General features: G+C 37.0%; 1 protein-coding gene across 10 annotated transcripts; it reads right to left on the bottom strand.

Moving 5' to 3' along the window:
* Positions 1 to 403: 403 nt before the first annotated feature.
* Positions 404 to 15,190, bottom strand: LOC126716065 (probable disease resistance protein At4g27220). 10 transcript variants are annotated; one of them, XM_050417010.1, is made up of 10 exons: positions 15,036 to 15,190; positions 14,797 to 14,867; positions 14,044 to 14,169; positions 13,809 to 13,868; positions 10,360 to 10,491; positions 10,147 to 10,273; positions 9,611 to 9,736; positions 9,412 to 9,468; positions 1,305 to 4,313; positions 593 to 924 (listed from the first exon to the last, which is right to left on the bottom strand). In XM_050417010.1, exon 9 carries the CDS (start codon positions 4,309 to 4,311, stop codon positions 1,324 to 1,326), a length of 2,988 nt encoding a protein of 995 aa, XP_050272967.1. In that variant the 5' UTR covers positions 4,312 to 4,313; positions 9,412 to 9,468; positions 9,611 to 9,736; positions 10,147 to 10,273; positions 10,360 to 10,491; positions 13,809 to 13,868; positions 14,044 to 14,169; positions 14,797 to 14,867; positions 15,036 to 15,190; the 3' UTR covers positions 593 to 924; positions 1,305 to 1,323. The 10 variants fall into 10 exon arrangements, with proteins under 10 accessions (XP_050272959.1, XP_050272961.1, XP_050272962.1 ...); XM_050417008.1 differs by having other exon boundaries at positions 10,403 to 10,491; XM_050417009.1 differs by having other exon boundaries at positions 10,147 to 10,229; positions 10,403 to 10,491.
* Between the last annotated feature and the right edge of the window lie 10,385 nt (positions 15,191 to 25,575).

Below are 25,575 nucleotides of genomic sequence, written 5' to 3'. Positions count from 1 at the left end.
GACTAATGACTTCCTCATTTTGAGTACTCCTCCTGTGGAGTTACAACCTCTTTTGATGGATGACCTGATGGGTCTAGCCGTCTAGGTTGTAACCGTTTATGCACTGATACAGCTTCTCTAGCTGCTTCTTATTGTCTTATAATATTCCCATATTACCAAAAAAATAATAATAATAAATACAAAGTTGTGGCAAAGATGATCATGATCCAAGCTGGACTCGAACTTTTCCAAACAAACATTTGAAAGTAGGAGGTATATGAAAAAGGTAGTTTTGGCTACTAAAAATCAAGTGAATTAGCAAGATTGCATCTTCTATAGTATAATAGAAAATATAGAAAATCAAACTATAAGGAAGGGTTTCCCTTTTTTTTTCTTTTTTTTCTTTTTTTGAGAAGAGGAAGGGTTTCGGTCTAACATGTTATTTTAATCACAAATACAAAACAATCACACGTCAATATAGTGGACACTAGCATTCATGTCATCTTAAAAAGGGGAAAAAAAAAAAGGAAACATGAAAGTATTAAATCTTACAAACCAAAAGTTAGAGCAAACATTTTACCACTACCTTAGATAGGACTGTTGTGAATAGGAATGAAACCAAATGCACCAGCTGAAGATGCATATATATCATAATTTCTGCTCAATAGCATCTTCTTGCCCTGACAATGAACTACACCATGATTAATGGCCTTCAATATGTCTCATATTAACTACGTTCTCATTCTTGAAGGACTATTTTGTCAAAACATAAATATTGTATTACACTCTAAATATAGCCACTTCAATCAGTCATCAATCCAAATGCATTTCCAAATTCCAACCAAAAGTATCTCTTTGATTTCAAGTCATTGTTCAACTCTAGTCTTAAGCGTTGAAGTTGAAAGAGCTATTCAATCATAGGAGAATATCTTCAACTTCAAACATCTGCATAAAGTTAAAGCTATTAGTTGAACTAGGCTTCTAGTATGTACAAGAAATTTCTAAAATGCTTTTTGGAAGCAATATTTTCTATATGGCGACAAAAATTTCTGTTACTCACAAATCAACAGAAATTCATATACCTATGTAAGGTAGGTTTGGCTACCCAAAACTGAAGTGAAGCAAGGTTGATATCTTATATGGTATAACTTAAATGTTCAAAAGTTTTCATTAAAGATTTAAGATAATCATGACCAAATATGAGGAAGGTTTGAATCCAACATTCATGTAATCACAAATACTAAACAATCACACACATTCATAAGATATCTTGAAAAATAAAGAAAATGAAAATTTAAAGGAGGAGTTGACATTTCTACCATTACCTTATCTAGAGAAGAACCTCTATGAAGGAGATTGAAACCATAAAGACCTTAATCTTTGTTCAATAGCATCATCTTGGCATGCCAATGCACTCCACCATGTCTGATGGGCTTCAATACATCTCAAGTTGATTGCATTCTCATTGTTGAAGGGCAATTTTGTCAACATCTGGCACATGGAGATCTTAATCTTCTCTAAAGATGGCCATTTCAATGAGTCACTTGTCCAAATGCTTTTTACCCTTGGAAGATTAGAAAGTTCTAGCATCTTTAATCTTGGAAGTGCGTCAGGTTTCAAGCCATTATTTTCAGACTCTGCAATTATCTCTTCAATTTCAGGACAATCTTCAACTTTCAAGTGTTGAAGTTGAGAGAGTTGTTTAATCATGCCACCGGAGAATATCTTCTTCAACTTCGAACATTTGCATAAAGTTAAAGTTGTTAGTTGTGATAGGCTTCCATTATGTACAGGACCTTCCCAAATGCTTTTTAAGTTTGGAACATTATTTATGAACATCTTTTCCAAGCATATTAACGCACTTCTCTTTACTCTGTTACCATCAACAATCGTTTCAATTTCATTGCATCCTTCGATCAAACAACCTCGCATCTTGTTGATACTTTCGATACCAAAATCTGATAGTCTTGAAGTTCCCTTGTGGCCAATCAATTCAAATGCGTCAGTTTCCAAAAGAACGTCAGAAATTATTGGATCTACACCTTCACCATTTGCAAACTTCAAACATTTCCTAATTTGATATTCGAAGCAATCAAGAATTTTATAAAGAGTCGTGTCATGATAACCAACAGAAAATTGAAATGTGAAGCGGAAATCCTTCCACAATTGACTTGTTGAGATAAAACTCTTAAGACAATCCACAGTAGGGAAGCAAATTGATAGTGAAGTCAAATGCGTCAATTTAGCCACTCCCTCAGAAATAGCCTTTATAGTCACCTCCCAACTTTGATTATTTGGATCCACATCTATTAGTAGTTCTTCTAGTAAAAGAAGACTTGAAAAGACATTTCGACAATATTCTACATTACTTGAATGCCTAATGCCAAAATTCGACAATGACATACGTAAACACTTCAACTGATTCAAACGTCCAATCTGAATTGGAAAATGATTAAGGCTAGTGTCTCGAATATCAAGCACCTCGAGATGCTCAAGTCCTTCTAAGTAACGGAGTTCCATTAAACAGCTGCAAGAATGCAGATATAATGCTTTGAGACACTTCAAGCAAGATATTGATGATGGTAATGATGTAATTCCAGTGCCATGTAAATCTAAAACCCGTAGATTTTGCATGCATCCAAAGAATGACTCAGGAATCACTATTAGGTCTTGATTTCTCTGTAATAACAATGTTGAAAGCTCATTGCAATCTGGCATTTCCGGTAAAGTGCACAATTTATTATCCATCAAGGAGATTCGATTTGCTCGTTGCCATTCTACCTCATTGGGGGCCTCTTGCAACCCTTCACGGGGTTTCACCAAAATCTTGAAATTACAACTTCGGGAAGAAATGTTAAGGGCCATATTTCGTATTACTTTGTTCATCCTTACATGATTCATCTTTGCACTCTTCTCTAGTAAAGAAACGCTGATAAGTTCCTCCAATATGGAATGCCCTTTGTCACGTGCAACTCTAAACTCACTTGTATCATGAATGAAACCTTCAGCTCTCCAACATTCCAACAGATAATCTTTATATATCTCATAGTCTTCAGGATATATTGCACCATATAGAAAGCAAGCCTTTTTAACCTCATCATCTAAATCTTCATAACAAAACTTCAAGTACTCAATCAATTCATCGATGCCTTGGATTTTGATACTTGGCCATCTCCGCAAACTTCTTAATCCATCACTCCACAGGTGAAAGTTATCCTTTCTTCTAAACATACTTGCTACTTTGTCTATCAATAGTGGCAAGCCAGCACATTCACTGACAACTAGCTTGGCTATCGGTTCAATACCTGGAAGATTTACATTTCGACCCACCTTTACCTTGAACATTTTCCATGCATCAGCTTCAGAAAATCGTTGCACATTAATTTCCAAATCAGTTTCCATATCACAACAAACATGATAATTTCTAGTTGCCACTACCACCTTGCTATCCTTTTCACTTTCACACATTCCTATCAGAGGCAGATCAAGAACCTCCCGAACTTCATCCAAAAGAAGTAGACACCTTTTGCTTTTCAAGTCTCTACATATTAGTTGGGCAATTTCATTAGGGTCAGTGATGCCTTCCATATTCAATTTTAACCGATCAGCAATTTTGTGTTGCAATTTTTCTAAATTCCAATCCTTTGATACAGTTACCCAAATAACAATATCAAACATTTTAGCAGTATCTTCATTGTTATTTAAGCTCTGCATTATGGTTGTTTTCCCAATTCCTGACATTCCCCAAAGTCCGATTCTTTTTACATTTTTATCCCTCAGATGGCCCAGTATTTCTTCAACAGTTGAGTCAAGAAATATCTTGTCTTCTGATTTGGGTCCATGCATAATTATCACACGCTCTGGCAATTTCTCAACCACTATTCCTATCTCAGACTTTCCCTCTACCCAAAGATTATGCAGTTTCTTGCACTTCTCTGCCATGCTTTGGCTAAGATCTGAGCGTGACTCGCTTGACCAAATCAAACGTTGACTCCATGTCCTTTTTTTGCCTTTTTCTTTCTTGTACTTGGTTTCTAGATCTTGCACCTCTTCTTCACTCTTCGTGACCCTAGAAATCCAGGCTTCATATACTTGAGTGACCAGCTTTGTCTTTGCTTGAGCCAATATATCATCCCTGCAGGCATACAGCTTCTTTGCTTGCTCTATTAACCTTTCATAGTTGTATTCTAGATCATAATCAGCTTCATTATCAACTTTGCAACTCAGGTTATTGATAATCTCTTTTGCATATTTGTAGGTCTCATCCCCTGCTGCAGTACCCACAGCAGAAGCTGCAGCTGAACCTATACCAGAAGCTGCTGCCCCCCACATATCTGTGTCACAAAAATAAAAAATTTTAAACATTAACAAAAACTCTAAATGCAAAATGAAGAATGAATTTTCAGTTTAGAGAAGTAATAAGTATAATATATAAGCACACAAAAAAGGATTTGGTTAGTCAAAAGGCGCAAACATGGTTAAATTACAAAAATTAAAGCACAGTTTTCACAATCTCATGAATGGTCTTTAGACATGGAGCTTATTTTTAATCAACAACAACCAAACCATAATCCCAAATTTAGGGTCAGCTATGGATCCTCAATATACTTGTTAGAGTCAGCCACAAGTGTTCTTTTTCGCCATTTCTATTCAATACAAACTCATACTTTCAGTTACTTCCTTAATTGATATGTCATTTTTTACAATTTCTATTAATTTGGTATTCCTCTACCTTTTTTCATTGCACTTAAATTAACTCAATGTTTCTCATTAGTGCATTAATTGCTTTCCCCTAAACATAACTAAACCATCTTAAGGAGAATTTTTAATCAATGAAGATTTATTCATTCATGGGCTCATGTCCCTTTTTTGTAATTTTCTTTTTGAAAATCTAATATTAAAACAGTCATAATTTATTTGTGTGATTGTTTTAAATATAAAATGGTAATAACATTAAAGCCCTTTTTTCTTGTGGATTCAATTTGCTCAAGCACATATGATTTCCATATCAAGTTGGTATGTACATCAAAATAACCCAACTTTAGAAATATATATCATACCAATACGTCATTGTATGATTATGACATCAGGTCACCATGGCAAAATTAATCTATTCTAACATAAGCTCAGTAACATACGTTATTATAGAAAGGGGCTTTGCTTGTTTCACATCCAATTGCGTCCACACTCTTTCACATTATGTCCACATTTTTTTTATATCATGTGGAAAATGTGGACATCTGTTGTGAAAGTGTGAACATTTGAGAAACATTTCATATTTGGGAGTGTGAAACAATAATTACCGATATAGAGGTTGGTGATAGGGGATACAGCCACCTTTCATGAAAATTTTCACATATAGAAGTAGCAATCTATGTGGAATGTGCCACATCCACTACTTTAGCCATGCTATGTTGTTAATTGATTTTTCTTTATTGGGCTTCAAAAAAACAGCCATGATTAACAAGAGCTGCAGCAAAAAAGAATAGCCTCTCAAAGAAGACCTCTTTGACAAGGCATCCAACATGATCTAACAAGAAATTGTGAGTAGGAGAAGACCTCAATCACAACCTCAACAACTAAACCATACCTTCAACCTATACCAAACAACACCCAAACCTGAGTCACATAGCTCAATTCCCACCACACATGAGAACAAAGCCAAAACTAAAGCATCAGCAACAAATCCAGCATGCCCAAAACAACGAAAGACAAAGGGGAACTTGCCAAATCAAATTTAGAATTTTTTAAGAATTAGGGTTAGAATTTAGTGGAAAAAAGGCTTGACAATTGTAAGGAATATAGGATTTCTAACGAGTAAAACCTAAGGTTTGGGTTGCTATTACAGGACTGTGAATAGTAACCCAGTGCAAGGTTTCAAATTGTTGAAAATTTAAGGACGAAAAAAAAAAATTTTTTCTAGGCATGACACCTAGCATTTCCTCGCATCACACCTTTTTTTTTTTTTTTTTTTGTGAAAATCCTCGCATCACGCCTCATAGAAGATTATAATATCACACAAACCTCAAATTTAGTTTCATAACTTTTGAAAATTTAGTCTCCTCTTTTGATTTGGAAAATATTACATCCATATACATAGATGATTAATACCTATTCCTAATTTCTAATCGAACTTGGACTTCTTCAAAACTTAATAAGAGTTTTTTTTTTTTTTTTAATAATTAGAAAAGAAAAGGGAGGGTCACTCCAAAAAAAAAAAAAAACACTATTTGATTACAAAATTAGATTACTCAGCACCATAAAAAAATCCTCATGTTTAATTCACGCCAAAGATTTCACATAACAGTTGTGGCTTGCTAGGCAATGGAATCATCCTTGCCAACCTTCCAAGAACTCAATCACAGATTTTGGCATCACCCAAACTGTCCCAAACAATGCAGAAACAAATGACCAAATATTTGTTATAAAAAAGAAATGGAATGGAAAATGATTAATTGATTCCCCACTCCTTTTAACCGGACAACACTAATCAAATTATCAATAAGTGCTGCCTATGGAGATTATCAATTGACAAATTTTTTCCTAAAATTGTAGTTCACACAAAACACATGCTGCCTTTCAAGGGACCCTAACACCCTAAATGCTCTTCCATGGAAAAGAGTGGCATGTGAAACCCCTAAAGGCATTATAATAGGAATGAATCTTAAATATCCCACTCTTTGTTGGAATCCATAAAACTCAATCTCCACTGAGAGATGAAGGCAAGCGCTTATAGAGCAACTCAAAAAAATTTATCACTGATTCTAGTTCTCAATCTTGAAAAGGCTGAACAAACGGAGGATTCCAATGCCTAACCTCACCCTTGGATGGGTTGGCTAGGTAAGAAGCTACTGTAGCTTTCCTGTCAACAACTAAGGCATACAAATCTGGGAAAAAATCTTTAACCCGCTCTAGATGTCCAAAACCTCACTCTAGATCTTTCTTGTACATCAAATTTTAAGAAGTTGAAGGAATCTCATCCCCCACTTATACTCTTCCACAAACTAACACCATAAGGTCCCTTACTCTGCTTCATTGTCCATCCTCCCCGTTCTTCTCCATATTTCATCTAAATGACTCTTCTCCAAAGATGATTATCCATTACAAAACTCCAAAGCTACTTTCCTGATAGGACTTGATTAAAAGAACTAAGTTTTTGAATACCCAAACCACCCTTGTGGGGTTTTGGTATTTGTAACTCGTTTAGGTGAAATATGGACAACAAACCACCCAAATAGGGTTGATTTTGTGATGAAGAAGCATGATAACAACCATAAGCTCCCACAATGAAAACGAGTTACATGCATCTGATGCAAAGCATTTGAAGCAAGAAAATTCATATGGCTGAGTAATGTCTTGAGGAAGCCAAGTGAACAAGTTCCAACTCCTATCTTTATGACATGTGATCAAACAATTAGGCATATTCTTAATTGATTTATAAGTTGGTTAGACATGTGGAATAAATGTTGTGTTAGATATAGTTTGTGATTATTTTAACATGTAACTAATTCAATTGCACACTTGCTTAGGTGCAGTTAGTTAGTTATGATGATGTCATCATAACTTAGTCTTTGTGGCATTGTAAAGATAGCTATTGATAATTGAATGAAGAAATTAGTCTTTGTAATTGAATGAACAAGCCTAATCAAATTTAGAAGTTCTAGACAGCTAGAATTTTTAAGCATTAGGTTTAGGTTATTGTGAGGAATATAGGGTTTCTAATGAGGAAAAAGGAATGGTAGAATTTTTGGATGTTTGCACTTTGCAGGTTATTTGGTTCAGGGTTTGAAGTATTTGATTTAAGAGTTTCCTAGGTGACAAAATCATTATCATTATGCATTTGCAAGGTTTCAAGTTGTTGAAAATTTAAGGATGGATAAAGAGAAAAAAAAATTCCCAGCATGAAACCTAGCATTTCCTCCCATAGTACCTCAGAGAAGGGTATATAACACAAATCTCAAATACAAACCCCTTTCCAAAGAGCACAATCAGAAAGATAAAAAATCTACAAAATTAACAAAAGGCAATGGGGGAAGGTACCTAAGGCAGTCATCTAATCATACAAGGACTCAAAAGAAACTCTTTAATTACAAAATTAGATTCCTCAACACCATCAAAAGTCCTCATGTTTCTTTCACCCCAAAGATTCCACATAACAGGTGTGGCTTAACATGGCAATGGAATCATCCCTTTCGACATTCCAAGAGCTCAAACTTAGATTTTGGCATCACCCAAACTATCCCACAACAATGCAAAAACAAATGACCAAATATTTGTTGTAAAGAGCAATGGAGTGGCAAATGATGAATTGATTCCCCACTCCTTTTACACATACAACACCAATCAACCATCAATAAGTGCCTCTTACGGAGATTATCAATTGTCAAAATTTTCCATACAACTACAATCCACAAAAAAAAAAAAAAAAAAAAAAAAAAAAAAAAAAAAAGAAACTCTGCCTTTCAAGGGACCCTAGCGCCCCAAATCCTCTTCCTCGGAAAAGAGTGGCACGTGAAACCCCCAAGGGCATTATAATGGGAATGAACCTCAAATATCCAACTCTTTGTTGGCAGCTACAAAACTCAATCTCCACCGTGAGATGAAGGCAAGTGTTTATAGAAGGATTCCAATGCCTAACCTCACCCTCAGATGGGTTGGCTAGATAAGAGGTTACTGAAGCTTCCCTATCAACAGCTAAGGAATACAAATCTGGGAACAAATCTTTAATCCACTCTAGATATTTGTCCAAAACCTCACTCTAGATCCTTTTCGTACATCAAATTTTAAGTAGTTGATGGAATCCCATTTCCCCACTTATACTTTTCCACAAAAAAACACCATAAGGTCCCTTAATCTGCTTCGTTGTCCATTGTCCCCATTCTGCTCCATATTTCACCTAAATGACCCCTCTCCAATGATGATTATGTTCCACTATGAAACTCCAAAGTTACTTTCTTAATAGAGCCTGATTAAAAGAAATAATTTTTTGAATACCCAAACCACCCTCGTGGGGTTTGGGTATTTGTAAACCACCCTCATGGAGTTGATTTTGTGATGAAGGACCATGATAGAAACCATAAGCTTCCACAATGAAAACAAGTTACAAATATCCAAGGCAAAGCATTTATTGCAAGCATATTCATATGGCTGAGTATGCGATCAAATATTTTAGGCATGTTCTTAACTGATTTAGAAGTTGGTTAGACATGTGGAATACAAGTACTAGATATAGTTTGTGATTATTTTAACATGCGACTAATTCAACTACATGTGCTTAGGAGTAGTTAGTTAGTTATGCTGACATGTTGTCATCATAACTAACTCTTAGTTGTCTAAAGAGCCATGCTATTTGCTATGCCATTGTAAAGATAACTTTAGATAATTAAATATAGAAATTAGGCTTTATAACTTGTGTTTTAGGTTGAGAAATACCTCCCCACCCGCCAATTATTGAAATTCTGTCTTTGTTTGCCTGCAACTTTGATGTTTCTGCATCAATGTCAACATTCATAAAACCTTCATTGCAGCAATTGTAAAACATATAAAATATTATCATGTTATGAATCAATCAACAACATCTTCCTCCACAAGATCATTTTAACTAATCTACATTATTGAAAAGAATACACACCTCCATTTGCTCTTGTAGCTTTGCTTGAACTAGACTTTTTTAACAATCGTCTATATCCTTTTTCTTTCTTTTGTTCTCCTTTGAATATTGAATCTTTGCCATTCTCCACTAACCTTTTGGGAGAACCTGCTCAGATAAATAAAAAAACTATTAATTAACAAAATATAATCCAACTCAAGTTTGAAAGGAAAAAAAAAAAAAAAGACCGTGTAGTATAAATCCGTGGGGAAATTTAATGTATTTGGGCAGCATAAATACATTGTTAACCCTTAGTTTTATAGTGGAATTCTCAGCCACTCACTCCCAATGATGTAGGCACACTACCAAACCACATAAATCTCTATGTTGATTGTGCTCTCTTTTCTCTCTATTTCCACTAACAATGATATTGCTTAGATCAGAAATTTCAACAGACAGTCTAGTCATTTTCCAAAAATAAGGCATATAATCAGTGTGTAACAGGCTCAAGCAATTCCCTCCAAAGGCATAACTTCACCATTAACGAGAGAATACAATAGGTAGATAGGAAGACTTACCTTTACTAGAATCAGAATTGCAGCTCTAATTAAGAAATCACCACCATGGAAATTATCAGGACCTTTCAGCTACCAAGCGTTGACTTCAAAGAAAAGAAAAAGTGACCTCCTAAATTTTATTTTACTTCTATAATCCCAAAGAAAATAAAATCAGAATTGAAACCCAAGTTTGTAATCAAGTCAAGCACTTCCTTCCAAAGGCACAAGCCTAACCAGTAATGAGATAATAGGAGTACAGATGGATTGGAGGACTAACCTTTCATAGAATCAGTATAGCAGCTCGAAGCAACCATCCACATGAAGATCAGAGTTCTTGAACTTTTGGGTTGCAGTACCTAGCATTAACTTCAAACAAAAGAAAAAGTGAGCAGTGAGCTTCTTTTGGAAATGGAAACTAAAGCGGGTGCTTGAATTTATAATTGTGGATCAGATCAATCCGGTAATCTAGGCTTTTTTCCCCCCAAATATTCAGTTTTGCAAAAAAAATTATTGAAAGGTCTATATTCGAAGTTATTTTATTACGCAGCCTCTGCTTGGAATTTGAGTTTTTGAGTTTACCAAACTCGAGTTCCAAAAGGGGTTATATAACAAAATAACTTTAGAAAGAGAATTTTCAGTATTTTTTTTTTTTTCCAAAAACTGAATATTTGGCAAAAAATGTCGGTAATCTAATCTAAAATGAGTAAAATCATATCATTTACCGTTGTTTGGTAAAGTAGTGTTTTCTTTTTAAACAATGCTCTCCACCATAAGAACCTTTTTTTTTTTGGATAAATAATAAGATATATTGATAAAAAAGGAATACCCTAGTGCACAAGGAGTGAACAAGGGAAAAGAAATCAAATACAAAAATTGCAAGAGTCTAGGAAGGCAATAAAAGAAGGGAATGATTGATTTTGCAAAGCAAACAACCAATCCCTTAAAGTTCTAAAAAAGAGAAGCTTGAGGTCCGGAATAGATCTCTTAATATTTTCAAAACATCTACTATTTCTCTCCCTCCAAAGACACCACAATAAGCAATGAGGAATGATGGACCAAATATAACCATTTCGATGACGACCAAAGCTGCCTTGCCAACACCGTAACAGCCCCAAAACAGAGTGCGACATAACCCAACTTACTCCAAAAAGACCCAAAACCATAGACCATAGATCCATAGCAAAAGGACAATAAAGGAATAGATGGTCAACCGATTCACCATTTCTCTTACACTTGTAGCACCAATCCAAAATCCACACCTTCCTTTTTCGTAAATTATCAATCGTCAAGCATTTTCCTAAGGCAGCAATCCAAACAAAGAAAGTTACTCTAGAGGGAATCTTTTGCTTCCAAATACTTTTCCAAGGAAAACCATAGAAAGTGGTGCCAACTAAAATTCTATAATAATCACTAACCAAGAAACCCTTATCTTTGTTAGGAATCCAACACATTTTATCCTCACATTTTATCCAACACATTTTATCCCCACCATAAGAACCTACTACACTCTTCTTTTGGTTACCTTGTTAGAGAAACTTTGTTTTCTGCTAGCTCTTTACAGAGCTTAACTTTCTCTCATACTTTTCAACAAGGCAATGCGTTAGCTCATGCCTTAGCCAAGAAAGTGAGACTTTCTTTTCTTGTATTAGTTTGAATGACGTCTGTTTCTCCTGATCTCCATGATTTTTTTGTTATAGATCTTATTGCTATGAAAATAAAAAGCAGTTGTTTTTCTGCTCCAAAAAAAAAAAAAAAAAAAAAAAAAAAATATTTTTCAAAGAATTCAATATCTTAACTAATTGTCCAGAGTATTAGTCAAAGTTTATATGCAAAACTTAGATATACTCCCTTTTCTCTTGAATTTTTTTGATACACGCATAAGAATTTTTTTCTAAGCATGACAGCATTTCCTCGCATCACACCTCACAGAAGATTATATCACACAATCCTCAAATTTAGTTTCATAACTTTTGAAATTTATTCTCCTCTTTTGATTAGAAAATATTACATCCATATAAATAGATGATTAATACCTGTTCCTAATTTGTAATGGAACTTGGACTTCTTCAAACCTTAATAAGAGTTTTTTGTTTTTTTTTTTTTAATAATAATTAGAAAAGAAAAGGGAGGGTCACGTACAAATCCCTTTTCAAAGAGTACAATCACAAAGACAAATCTACAAAATTAATGAAATACAACAAGGGGATGGTACCTAGGGCAGTCATCTAATCATACAAGGACTCAAAAAAAAAAAAAAAAAAACACTATTTGAATACAAAATTATATTACTCAGCACCATAAAAAAAAATCCTCATGTTTACTTCACACCAAAGATTTCACATAACAGTTGTGGCTTGCTATGGCAATGGAATCATCCTTGCCAACCTTCCAAGACCTCAATCACAGATTTTGGCATCACCCAGACTGTCCCAAACAATGCAAAAACAAATGACCAAATATTTGTAGTAAAAAAGAAATGGAAATTGATTCCCCACTCCTTTTACATGGACAACACTAATCAACTTATCAATAAGTGCTGCTTATGGAGATTATCAATTGACAATTTTTTTCTTAAAACTGTAGTCCACACAAAACACACACTGCCTTTCAAGGGACCCTAGCACCCTAAATGCTCTTCCATGGAAAAGAGTGGCATGTGAAACCCCTAAAGGCATTATAATAAGAACAAACCTTAAATATCCCACTCTTTGTGGGAATCCATAAAACTCCATCTCCACCGAGAGATGAAGGCAAGCGCTTATAGATCAACTAAAAAAAAATTTATCACTGATTCTAGTTCTCAATCTTGAAAAGGCTGAACAAATGGAGGATTCCAATGCCTAACCTCACCCTTGGATGGGTTGGCTAGGTAAGAAACTACTGAAGCTTCCCTGTCAACAACTAAGGCATACAAATCTGGGAAAAAATCTTTAACCCGTTCTAGATATTTGTCCAAAACCTCATTCTAGATCCTTCTTGTACATCAAATTTTAAGAAGTTGAGGGAATCTCATCCCCCACTTATACTCTTCCACAAACTAACACCATAAGGTCCCTTAATCCGCTTCATCGTCCATCCTCCCCGTTCTTCTCCATATTTCACCTAAATGACTCTTCTCCAAAGATGATTATTTTCCACTACAAAACTCCAAAGCTACTTTTCTGATAGGACTTGATTAAAAGAACTAAGTTTTTGAATACCCAAACCACCCTCGTGGGGTTTTGGTATTTGTAACTCATTTAGGTAAAATATGGACAACAAACCACCCAAATAGGGTTGATTTTGTGATGAAGGAGCATGATAACAACCATAAGCTCCCACAATGAAAACGAGTTACATACATCTGGTGCAAAGCATTTGAAGCAAGAAAATTCATATGGCTGAGTAATGTCTTGAGGAAGCCAAGTGAACAAGTTCCAACTCCTATCTTTATGACATGTGATCAAACAATTAGGCATATTCTTAATTGATTTATAAGTTGGTTAGACATGTGGAATAAATGTTGTGTTAGCTATAGTTTGTGAATATTTTAACATATACCTAATTCAATTACACGCTTAGGTGGAGTTAGTTAGTTATGATGTTGTCATCATAAATTAGTATTTGTGTCATTGTAAAGATAGCTATTGATAATTGAACAAAGAAATTAGTCTTTGTAAATTGTGTTTTGGGTAGAGAAATACCTCCCCGCCACCCGCCACTCATAGAATTTCTGACTTCCTTCTCATGCAACTTTGATGGTTCTGCATCAATATTAGCGTTCATAAGCAACTGTAAGACATTCAATGTTTCAGAAAAAAATTAAAAAAATAAAAATAAAACATGTATATTATCATGTTATGAATCAACAACATTTTCCTCCACAAGTGCATTATAACTACATAGTTTTGAATCTACATTATCAAAGAGAATACACACCTCCATATGCTCTTGTAGCCTTACTTGAACTAAACTTCTTTAACAATCGTCTATATCCTTTTTTCTTCCTTTCGTTCTCCTCCGATATTAAATAGTCGCCATTCTCCACTAACCTTTAGGGAGAACCTGCTTAGATAAATAAAAAGCATTAATTTATCAAAACATAACCCAAATCAAGTTTGGGGAAAAACAAATAGACAAAAAAAGACCTTGTTGTCTAAATCAATTGGCAAATTCAATGTATTGGGCTAGGGTTTGTTCGGCAGTATAAATATGTTGAAAACCCTTATTTTTATATAATGGAATTCTAGAAAATACGGACATGGACATGGACACAGTACGTTATGGCAACACAAGCAATTTCTGAAAAATTATAACATGACAGTGCGGATACGACACTAATATTTACACGGTATGACACCAGTACGGTAGCCCAAATGAAGCGTCAGTGCCGTACCGGTGTGGTACCCGTGGATGTAGGCACAGTACCAAGCCACATAAATTGTTCTGCTCTTTTTTCTTCCCATTTCCACTAAAATTTCTTAGATCAGAAATCTTCAACGTACAGTCTAATCATTTTCCCCAATAAATAGAAGCCATTTTAAATACTGTGTAACAAGCTCAAGCGCTTCCTTCCAAACTCCAAAGGGGTAACTTCACCATTAATGAGTGCATACTATATTACTATAGATGGATGAGAAGACTAATCTAACCATTTATGAGAGAGTACTATACATGGATAAGAAGACTAACCTTATACAATTAGAGTAATGATCAGCAGTCTAAAAGATATTGAACTTCCAGCTACCACTACCAAGCGTTGACTGCAATTAAAAAAAAAAAAAAGTAAAGATGAGCAACCAAATTTAATTTTACTTATATAATCAGAATTGAATTCCCAAATTTGTAATACAGAATTAAGAAACCATTTCAGCTAGCTAACCTTAAATAGGAGTAGAGTTTGTGCTGTACAGATTGATAGGAAGACTAACCTTAAACAGAGTATTCGGTATAGCAGTGTGAAGCAACCACCCAGACGGAGATGGCGATCTTGAACTTCTTGCTCAGAGACTCAGAGTAACTAACGTTGACTTCAAACAAAACAAAAGATAAAGTGAGCAACCAAATTTTATCTTACGAGTATATGGCCGCAGAATTTTTTTTCTAAATAACAATAAATATTAAAAAATTTAGTTAGTTGTCACGTTTTAAAACAATGCTGAAAACTAGAATCTCGAGTGTCTAAAACAATGTTGAAAACTAACATCTCAAGTGTCTAAAACTCGAGTTCCAAGATAAAAATCGAGTTTTTAAGTCTCGATTTGTAAATGGATTAGTTCAAAGTGGGAAAAAATCAAGCTGAAAATCGAGTTTTAAAGACTTGATTTCCATAAATTGAATAAAAACGCCGCTATAGGGCTATAAAACGTCACTATAGGGCTTAAAAACGCCACTATAGAACTCCCTAAACCTGTACTTATAAAAAAAAAAAAAATTTGCAGGAAAATGCCGCTATAGGGCTTTAAAACGTCACTGTAAGGCTTAAAAATGCCACTATAGGTGAAATTTTTTTTGCATAAAACTCGAGTCTTAAAGACTTGAGATCTATGTGGCATTTTCACACTCGCAAAGCAAGTCTTTTGGACTCAAGTTCTAATATGGATCTCGAGTTTCTAAAACTCGAGATGCTAGTTTCCTTTATTGTTTCAAACGTTGTCTAACTAACTATATACAATTCTTTTGCACAGCTATTTTGCACATTACCTCTATGGCCGCAACTGGCAAACGTGTTGGTCGGTCGGATTTGGGAAAAATTACAAACTAATACCAATCTCTAAACTATTTCATTAGTTAGCATCGTTTCTAAACTATTTAGGAAACTAACATCTCGATTGTGTAAAGCTCGATTTTGGTGTGCTAAATTGGATATAAACAACTCGATTTCAAGTAGTTGATAGTTCTTCCAAAAACCTAAACCCAAAAATCGCTATCTCGACCCTAGGTTTGATGATCTCAGCACTGAAGCTGCTTGAGTTTGACGATCTTAACTTGGGTTTGACGATCTTGGCATCGAAGCTTGGATTTGTTGATCTCAGCACCAAAGGTTTGTTGATCTGGGTTGTGTTTTCTGGTTCGTTCTTTGGGTTGTGTTTTTCGATTCATTTTCTGTGTTGTGTTCTCTGGGTTGGTCTGCGATGGGAAATGGGTTTGAAGAAACTTGAGTCTTCTAGACTTGATTTCCACATCGAACTCGATTGTAAACGACTCAATTTGCTACAGTGATCTCGAGCCTTAAAGACTTGAGATACTAGTTTCCTAAATAGTTTGGAAACATTGCTAACTAATGAAATTGTTTGAGGAATGGTGTTAGTTTGCAATTTTTCCCATCAAATTTGGATGGAAACTAAACGCGTGGTAAAACTTAGGGTTTTTTTTTTCTTTCAAAATAACATTAATTTTCATAAAATTTTGTTAGTTAGCATGTTTTTAAAACTATTTAGGAAACTAACATCTTAAGTGTAACAGACTCGATTTTGGAGTGCTAAAATCTAGTCAATTGAACTCGGTTTCATTTAAATTGAAATTGAGCCTTACAAACTCGATTTCTCAGCCATACTTTCTCTATCTCTCACTCTCTCACGTTTGTTGGCAACTTTAAGAGAGAAACATCAAGAAGCAAGAAACGAGTTCCCTCAACAAACCCAACAAACATCAAGAATCTCTTACCCAAAGACCCAAAGAGAATTAAGAACAAGAATCAAGAAACCCACCCAAAGATCCAGTAAGAAAGCATCAACAAACCCTGTCATCGCTGTTAGGACATATGTGATTCACTTGTTAGGAACATATGTCGCTATTTTATGTAATAGGCTTATCCTTTGACAAAACACACTTTACTTATATTTGGGTAGATCTAGGATGTGTTTAATACTTCAAGAAACTGTGTTTCAAGATCAAGTGTTGAAGACATGCAAGTCTGTCCAAGATTCAAGCTGAAAAAGTGTTGTTCATTAAAGCTCGACAGCTAGCTATCCATCGAGCTTAAGAAGCTGTTTCAGCCCCATGGCTCGGCAGTTGCTCGACAGCATCTCAACAGACAAGTATCTATCGAGCATGAAAAACAAAATTTCAGTTCTGTTTTTACTCTAATCCGTGATTATGTGTTTGGGATTTCTTTTCTTCTAACCCTAGACATATAAAAGGATTATTTTAAGGGCTGTCAAAGTGTACACAAGTTGCACAAGTGTTAAACAAAGTTTGTTCAAGCAATTTGTAACCGGAGACAAAGTTTTGCCCTAGTTCATCATTCTTGTGAAAAAGTTGCTGTGTATGTGCATCATAGAGTTTTGTGACCAAGCATCTTCTTGATCTTCATCATTGGTATGAACTGAAGAACTTTGTAGCCAACAACCTTCTCTAGTTGATGATTGAAGCCGCGTACTGGGATCCGCGCATTGGTTAGTCACGTATTTGGGAGTCGTGCATCAAAAGGGGAAATTGTCACTACAGAACAAGTCCAATTGGGTATTGGGGTAAGGGCTCAATTGTAGGTTGGTAGAAGGTACTGGATTCCTTTACTTATAACCACTTGTTTTGATAATAGTGGAATTTCGGGAGGGGTGACTTGAAAATCACCCGGTGGGATTTTTGCCGTGTAGGTTTTCCCTATTCATAAACAAATCACCGTGTCAAATTTATTTTCCGCTGCATATTTAGTTTATTGGTGATTTGTTTGTGCTACCACGCGTTTGCATGTTAATTAACTTAATTCATTCACTTGGCTAAATTAATTGGTTAATTTATCACAAGGGATCAATTTGTTTTTGGCCTATCAGTCGCCGCTTGGAGCATTTGCCACCTGGGTTCAATCTCCGCTACCTCCTTCGCTGTCGCCGCCTCTCTGGTTTGTTTTTTCTGTCTTCATGGTTTGAGTTTTGTTCTTCGTGGTTGGGTTTCAAGGTTTCTGGGTGTTTGGGTTTTGTTCTTCGTGATTTTTGGGTTTCAAGGTAGAAGGTTGTGAGTGAGAGACGGAATGTCACCTCTCTGGTTTGTTTTTTCTGTCTTCGTAGTTTAGGTTTGTTCTTCGTGGTTGGGTTTCAAGGTTTCTAGGTGTTTGGGTTTTGTTCTTCATGGTTTGGGTTTTGTTCTTCGTGATTTCTAGGTTTCAAGGTAGAAGGTTGTAGGTTTCTATTTGGGTTCAAGGTTTCTGGGTGTTTGGGTTTTGTTCTTCGTGATTTCTAGGTTTCAAGGTAGAAGGTTGTGAGTGAGAGACGGAGTGTAACAGAAAGGGCATGGATAAGAAATCGAGTCTGCAAGGCTCGATCTCAATTTAAATGAAATTGAGTTCTACAAACTCAATTTTGAAATCGAGTGCTAAATCGAGTCTATTACACTCGAGATGTTAGTTTCCTAAATAGTTTTGAAAACGTGCTAACTAAAAAAATTGTTTGAAAATTAATGTTATCTTGAAAAAAAAATCTGTAAAACTTATAATTGTGGATTGGGTTAATCCGAGACTGCCATGTCAGTTGTCACCTACTTTTCTTTTTGTTTTTTTTTTTTTTTTTTTCAACCTCGACCTCCAATTCTTTTTCCCTCCCCATTATTATCCATTGACTATTGAATACTATTTATTGCATACTCACCACAGCACACTATCATATGGGTAGAAATCGTGTTTTCAAAAAAAATTGTAACATCATTTCATAATTTCATAGGGAGTATGTAACAAGATTCTAGTTTACTACTTTAATGTTATGTTTGGTTTGGGTGAAAATGGCGATAATGGAAAATGAGAGAGGAAAAAGAGAAAAATATAGAAGCCGTTTGGTATTGTTGTTTAAACAACAATTTTAAACACCATAACACTTTTTCACCTATATATATTTCTACAACTCTAAAACAACGATATTAGAAATCTCTTACCAAATAGGTCCATAATTTTTCATTGTTTGGTTGGAATGAAAAAGGAAAGAAAAAAAAAATAGAGTGGATAAAGTTTTCCATTTGAAGATTATGAACTCACAATTTTTTTCCTTCCAAATTGGTGGAAAAAAGAGAGAGAAGATGGTATTAAGAAAGAAAGTACAAAATTATCCATATTTTTTCATCATTATACTTTTAATAATAAAATATAATAGTACTTTGCTTTTTATCATTCCACTTTTCTGCAATTTTTACCAAACACACATGATAAAAAAATACAAATATTTTATATTTTCCCAACATTTTCCATCCTCAAAGTTTCACTTTCCCATCTTACATCCAAATAGAGCCTAACTTCCACTTCATTTATAACATTCTAGTTTAATAATTATCCCCTTCACTAATTTTCTAGAGAAGTTTATCAACTACTTTATAGGTTGTCTTTAGGGTCCACCTCAAGAGAGAGTTTTCCCTTTTGCCATCCAATTCTTTCCACGTGGTGATTGTTAGAATAATGTGGCGCAACATGATATTTATAATCAATAATTAATTATTCAAAATTTCTTGTGAAATTTTGTAATATTTTTATGATGTAAAATATTGGAATATTGAAATACGTCTACTTGATACTATAGACTAAGATTATGAATCATTTCATTATAGTCCTTGACTTGACCATATCCATCATGATGTAACCTATTTTGATAGGTACATTGTTGGACCATGATGGAAAGGTGGTGCAAGTTAAAATTGCTCAGACTATAGAAGACAATAAGGGCTACTCTTTCGATGGTTAGTGCATAATAATCTCGGAAGTCCTTCCATAATGAGATTCATGCACGTTGAGTGTTGGCCTTAATAAATTTATCGTGTCATTGCTAGTAACTTGGCCTCCTATAAGAGGTGTTGTCATTATAATTGTGGGGCCAGAGAACTTATGACTCGGCCCACTTTCCATTAGGACCCAGGGCCCGTGCCGAGGAGAGTAGTTGCCGAGGACAAGTGGTGAAAGGCCAAATAGCCTAGAGATGCAGCCGAGGATGACCCTGTCCTCGGCATCCCAAGACTTCAAAGGGAAGAGCGACACATCGTCAAAGGCAGCTTCCAAAGCGCCCCAGAAGAAGAAGAGAGTAGAATGGGACTCACATGGGGGTATGGAGTGGGGGTGGTTCAAGGTAAAGACGTCACCTCCGCATTGAATGCGCCCACAAACGTCCTAGCCATATTAATGGGAAAAGACTCCTGAATAGTGTGGTTTTGGTTATTGCAACTAACAGAGAGTGGGGGGAGGCGGCTGATGGGACAGGTACTCTAGTAGGTACCTGCCTGATCAACAAATGGAGGGTCAAGATCAACCGAGAAGGGCTATATAATGTGAAGGCTTATGCGCCAAAGGGGAAGTCCAAAAACCAGAGACCCAAAAGAGGGAAAGGAAGAATATGAACATTAAGCTTTATGGGCAAGATCCACGGATAACCTTAGCTCACCTTTATGCGTCCACCATGAGTACCATGACTAACCATCGTCCGGTGACCAAGGCCTAGCCTTCCAAGCCCACGCTCTACAAATTATATTGTTTGGGCCCTTAACGTGCGAACCCAATATCATTTTGGGGTCGTTACAAATTGAGTCCTTACAATTGGCGTCGTCTGTGGGAAGGGCTTGTGCGTTGGCACAGGCGGCGGATCGAGAAAGTCCCTCCATCACTTCCAGCAGCCCGTTGTTGTGCCCTAACATAAAGTTCCACTAGGAGCTACGCTTCGAAGCGTCAGTAGCGCGGATGGTTCTAGGGGCTTCCCAACGTCAGATCAACGTCCCACACCTTGGCCGAGGGGCTAATCCCCCAAACTTAAAGAAATCTAAGTTTTGGATAGAACCAAGGTATTGCATGGTCCTTGAACTCAAACCTATGGGGAAACCAACTACTTAAAGAAAATTGTAAGTTTTGGACAGAACCAAGGTATTGCATGGTCCTCGGACTCAAACCTATAGGGAAACCAACTACTTAAAGAAAATTCTAAGTTTTGGACAGAACCAAGGTATTGCATGGTCCTCGGACTCAAACCTATGGGGAAACCAACTACTTAAAAAAAATTCTAAGTTTTGGACAGAACCAAGGTATTGCATGGTCCTCGGACTCAAACCTGTGGGGAAACCAACTACTTAAAGAAAATCTAAGTTTTGGACAGAACCAAGGTATTACATGGTCCTCGGACTCAAACCTATGGGGAAACCAATTACTTAAAAAAATATAAGTTTTGGACAGAACCAAGGTATTGCATGGTCCTCGGACTTAAAGGAAATCTAGATACCAAGTTGGGCCTAACAATACACATGACATCTCGGATGATGCCTATATCTCCACTGAAGTATGTTCAGACACAAGTTCAACGCCCTATGGGCGCGGGTAAGTTAGAATTCCGGGATATGATCCCAAATATATCATATGCATAGCCATTCATACATATTAAGATAACTAGTTCAAAAATCATGAGATCTGCAACAATAGTAAGTATCGGCAGGGGCAACTAACATGTAATTTAAAGGAAAAAGGAAGAAAAGAATTTCATATATGTGGTTAATAGGTTCAACTACAAGCAAACTATAAAGTTTTCAAAACAAAAGGGAAACTAGGTAATAATTAAACTAGAAACAAATATGAAGGTTGGCCAAGGCTTCTACTTCTTCAATTTCGTTTTGGCCACATCCTGGGAAGGCAGAGCAGGATTAGTTTTAGGGCCCTGGGAGACATCTCCTTCTTGGGAAGGCTGAGTAGGGTCGGTTTCGATGCTCTTGGGGACCTCAGTAAGGGGAATTACCTGTAGGGGCTGAACAAGGATGGGTGGCTCCTCGGCACTAGAGATCTGAGCACTAACCGTAGGCTCGGCACCCTCTTTGGGCATCTCGGGATTCAGACCTCCAGGTGCTTCTGTCGCATCATGAGGCTCTCCTCCTTTAGTCGACTCGCCAGGGGGGACGATGATCTGAGCAGCTTCTGACTAAGCAGCCCCTGCCTCCTGTGGATCGCGCATAGCCTCGGAGATGGCGGAGGCGGTCTCACGGATGGCTGGAGGGTAAAATACGCTCTCCGCCTTCCACAAGTCGGTCGAAGCTTCCACCCCAGCTCTTTTGAGGGCCTCTTCCCAAACCTGGGAGCAGTATAGCCTGCATACTCCCGGGATTTGAGCTTTAAGGGAGGCTTGGGTTTTAGCTACTCCCGTCTCGTAACCCTCCTCCTTGGCCTTGTCCCCAGTAGCTTCGGCCTCGTTTTTGGCAAACTCAGCCTCTTGCTTGGCCCTCACGGCTTCATCCCGAGCAAACTCTGCCACGCCCTTAGCATTGTCTGCCATGATCAGTTTCTTCTTCAAATCACTGATCTGCTCCTTAGCTATCTGCAATCTGCATCGAGTAGGCGCTTTGTTTGTTTCTCGGCCTGTTTTTGGGCACTAGTTAAACCTGCCAAGGCACTATCCCTGTCTCGGGTAGCCTCCTTTAAGTCCTCCCTAGCCTTCGCAAGGTCGACCTCAGACTTTTTAAGGGTTCGCGTAGCATCAATGTGTTTATCGCGCTCAAGCTCTACGGTCTTGCTCTGCCCCTTAACTTCTTCTTCCATCCTATAGGTGGCCTTGATAGGCTGTCAAGTGAGATAAATACATTGTGAATGAAAGTCTGGGAGCAAGAGTTAATAGAGGTTTAGGTTTCAAGAGTCTTACCATACCCAAGTACCTCTTCGCGCTGAGAAAAACCTCCTGCATCCTCATGTTCTTCAACTCTTCTATATCAGTAGGAAGCAGCATGGTTCTCCCTAATGCGTCGGCCACATAACCGCCATCGCCGTCTCCAAGGTCCCTCATGGACGCGATTTCCAGCAATGGCTCCCCGTGGAGCATTGGGGCTGGAAGCCAAGCACTCGGCACGGATTGGGTTTCGATCCCTTTCCCCTTACTTTGGGCGGATTGGGCCTCGAATCCTAAACATATTGGCAGTGCACTGGGTGGGAGCTAATCGGAAATGCCTAAGGTAACTCTTCATTACCGGTCCCATGGGGATTCTCATACCCCCCTCTACGAAGGCGAGAATGGGAATTACCACCTCGCCCGTCCTTCTCAGAAGATGCCACTCCCCTATCTTACAGTGCCTCAAACTCACGTTGGGGGGAATCCTATAATCGGCGATGAACTTTTCCATCGCCTCTTCAATATTAATCAATTTTCTCAATCTCAATTTAATCATCTCTAAGAGTTACTAAACAAACTCAGTGGATGACAGGAGAAGGAGAGGAACAAGAGAAAAATAAACCCAGAAAAGAAAAAACACGAGTTAGTGAAGGCAGAGAACTTACAGAAAAGAGGAAAGGTGCCTCGGACGGGCTTTTTGTGCTGGAGATAGACTTGAATTTGGATGAAAGTTTGGATGAACCCAGGATATATGCGCTAGAACTCTTAAGTGCAAAAGTGAAGAGACAAATTAGTTCCAAAAATCATTTATACCTTCCATCGAAAGTAACTGCACGAGTTTTCCCGCCCATAAAGGCAAGGAAATCTCCACCGTTAGATCACCATCGCGCCGTTGAATGTGGCAAGCACAGAGCTGCCCGCATTTAATGAGGACATGTTTCACCTTCCAAAGGCTCCAGGAACGTATCTCGGGCAGACGAAGAGTCTCGGGAACCGATAGGTGACAAGGATTGACAAACTTTGACAGAGGCCTAATGTCATCAAAACCATCCTATCTGGCCGAGGATCCGGACAGCAGGATTTTGAGGGGCTATTGTGGGGCCAGAGAACTTATGACCCGGCCCACTTTCCATTAGGACCTAGGGCTCGTGCCGAGGAGAGTAGTTGTCGAGGATAAGTGGTGAAAGACCAAATAGCCTAGAGATGCAACCGAGGATGGCCCTGTCCTCGGCATCCCAAGACTTCAAAGGGAAGAGCGACACGTCGTCAAAGGCAGCTTCCAAAGCGCCCCCAGAAGAAGAAGCGAGTAGAATGGGACTCACATGGGGGTACAGAGTGGGGGTGGTTCAAGGTAAAGACGTTACCTCCGCTTTGAATGCGCCCACAAACGTCCTAGCCATATTAATGGGAAAAGACTCCTGAATAGTGTGGCCTCGGTTATTGCAACTAACAGAGAGTGGGGGGAGGCGGCTGATGGGACAGGTACTCGAGTAGGTACCTGCCTGATCAACAGATGGAAGGTCAGGATTAATCGAGAAGGGTTATATAATGTGAAGGCTTATGCGCCAAAGGGGAAGGCCGAAACCAGAGACCCAAAAGAGGGAAAGGAAGAATATGAACATTAAGCTTTATGGGCAAGATCCACGGATAACCTTAGCTCACCTCTATGTGTCTACCATGAGTACCATGACTAACCATCATCCGGTGACCAAGGCCTAGCCTTCCAAGCCCATACTCTACAAATTATATTGTTTGGGCCCTTAACGTGCGAACCCAATATCATTTTGGGGTCGTTACAAATTGAGTCCTTACAATAGTGATTCTGAATATGAACGATAGATGAATCCATGTGTTAGTATGGAGTTACAAGAGTAATGACATGTAAATGAACTTATTAATTAATGAATCTAATTAATGAAGTTGTTTATTAATGAATGTAACATATCTGTTACATGAATTGTTATTACGATAGAAAGGATTTTATGGGTGGTCATGTCCTTTCTGAATATTATAAATATTATCAAGGCCACACTTGCAAGGGGTGTGAGAACTGGAAAGAAAGCTCTTATTAATCCTGACCAGTTGGGGAGAGCATCCTAATTGCTTGTGAGGTCCTTGAATAATATAATTTAGTACGTAAATTTCTCACATTTTATTGTTGATTTTTATTACATATGCACATGATATAATTGTTAATTGATAGATGAGTTATATTTGTTTCTCTTGGATTATTACTTTTTAAGTATAATTCCTTCAGTGATGAGGGTGATAATATTCTAAAAAGGTGGAAGGAAAAGGTTAGAGAAAGAAAATGCATGAGGTTAGTGAGAGAGACATAAGGTATTCTAGAAAGGTTACAAGAGAAGAGGAGAATTTCTTAGATAAAAGAAATATTTTTTTTAAATTCCTTACATTTTATAGCATTTTGTTGGTTTGTTTGTTAATTTGGTAGTTGAATTCTAAATAATTTTATCAGAAATAATTAAACTTATTTATTTAATGACAAAATTCTTGTCAAATACGTATTATAGGATTAGAAGATAAATAAATACATTTTAAAGATCCGTTTAGTTAGGTGTTTTGGGAGATTGATTGAGTGTTTAAAAAACTCAAAACTTTGTTTTGTAACCACAACTCCTAATATATATATATATATATATATACAAATGTCATTTTACTTAAACTAGAGAGAGAGAGAGAGAGAGAGAGAGAGAGAGAGAGATGGAGAATTTGACAATGGACCGCAAGCAAGAACAAGATGCATGTGTGCATAATTGGGTAGCAGAGATCACAAAACATTGCTTATGATGCTGAGGATGTCATTGAAAAATTCATTCTTAAAGTCATGCCTAGAGAAGATATGGGGTCATATAGAATCCACAAGAATTTTGCAACGTAAATGTAGTAGTAACTTGAAAAAAGGGGAGTA

The sequence above is a fragment of the Quercus robur genome, chromosome 2 (genome assembly GCF_932294415.1).
Source record: "Quercus robur chromosome 2, dhQueRobu3.1, whole genome shotgun sequence".
Lineage (NCBI taxonomy): Eukaryota > Viridiplantae > Streptophyta > Magnoliopsida > Fagales > Fagaceae > Quercus > Quercus robur.
Note: the sequence above shows the minus strand (reverse complement) of the source record. Positions and strands in the feature narration are given on the sequence as shown.

Bases quoted from the DNA above. Each gene is read 5' to 3' on its own strand.
- LOC126716065 (XM_050417002.1), bottom strand. From the start codon at position 13,830: ATGAGTGGCGGGTGGCGGGGAG. The intron at 4,314-13,808 runs GTATTTCTCTAC...TTTGTGACACAG, and splicing joins GAGTGGCGGGTGGCGGGGAG to ATATGTGGGGGGCAGCAGCT.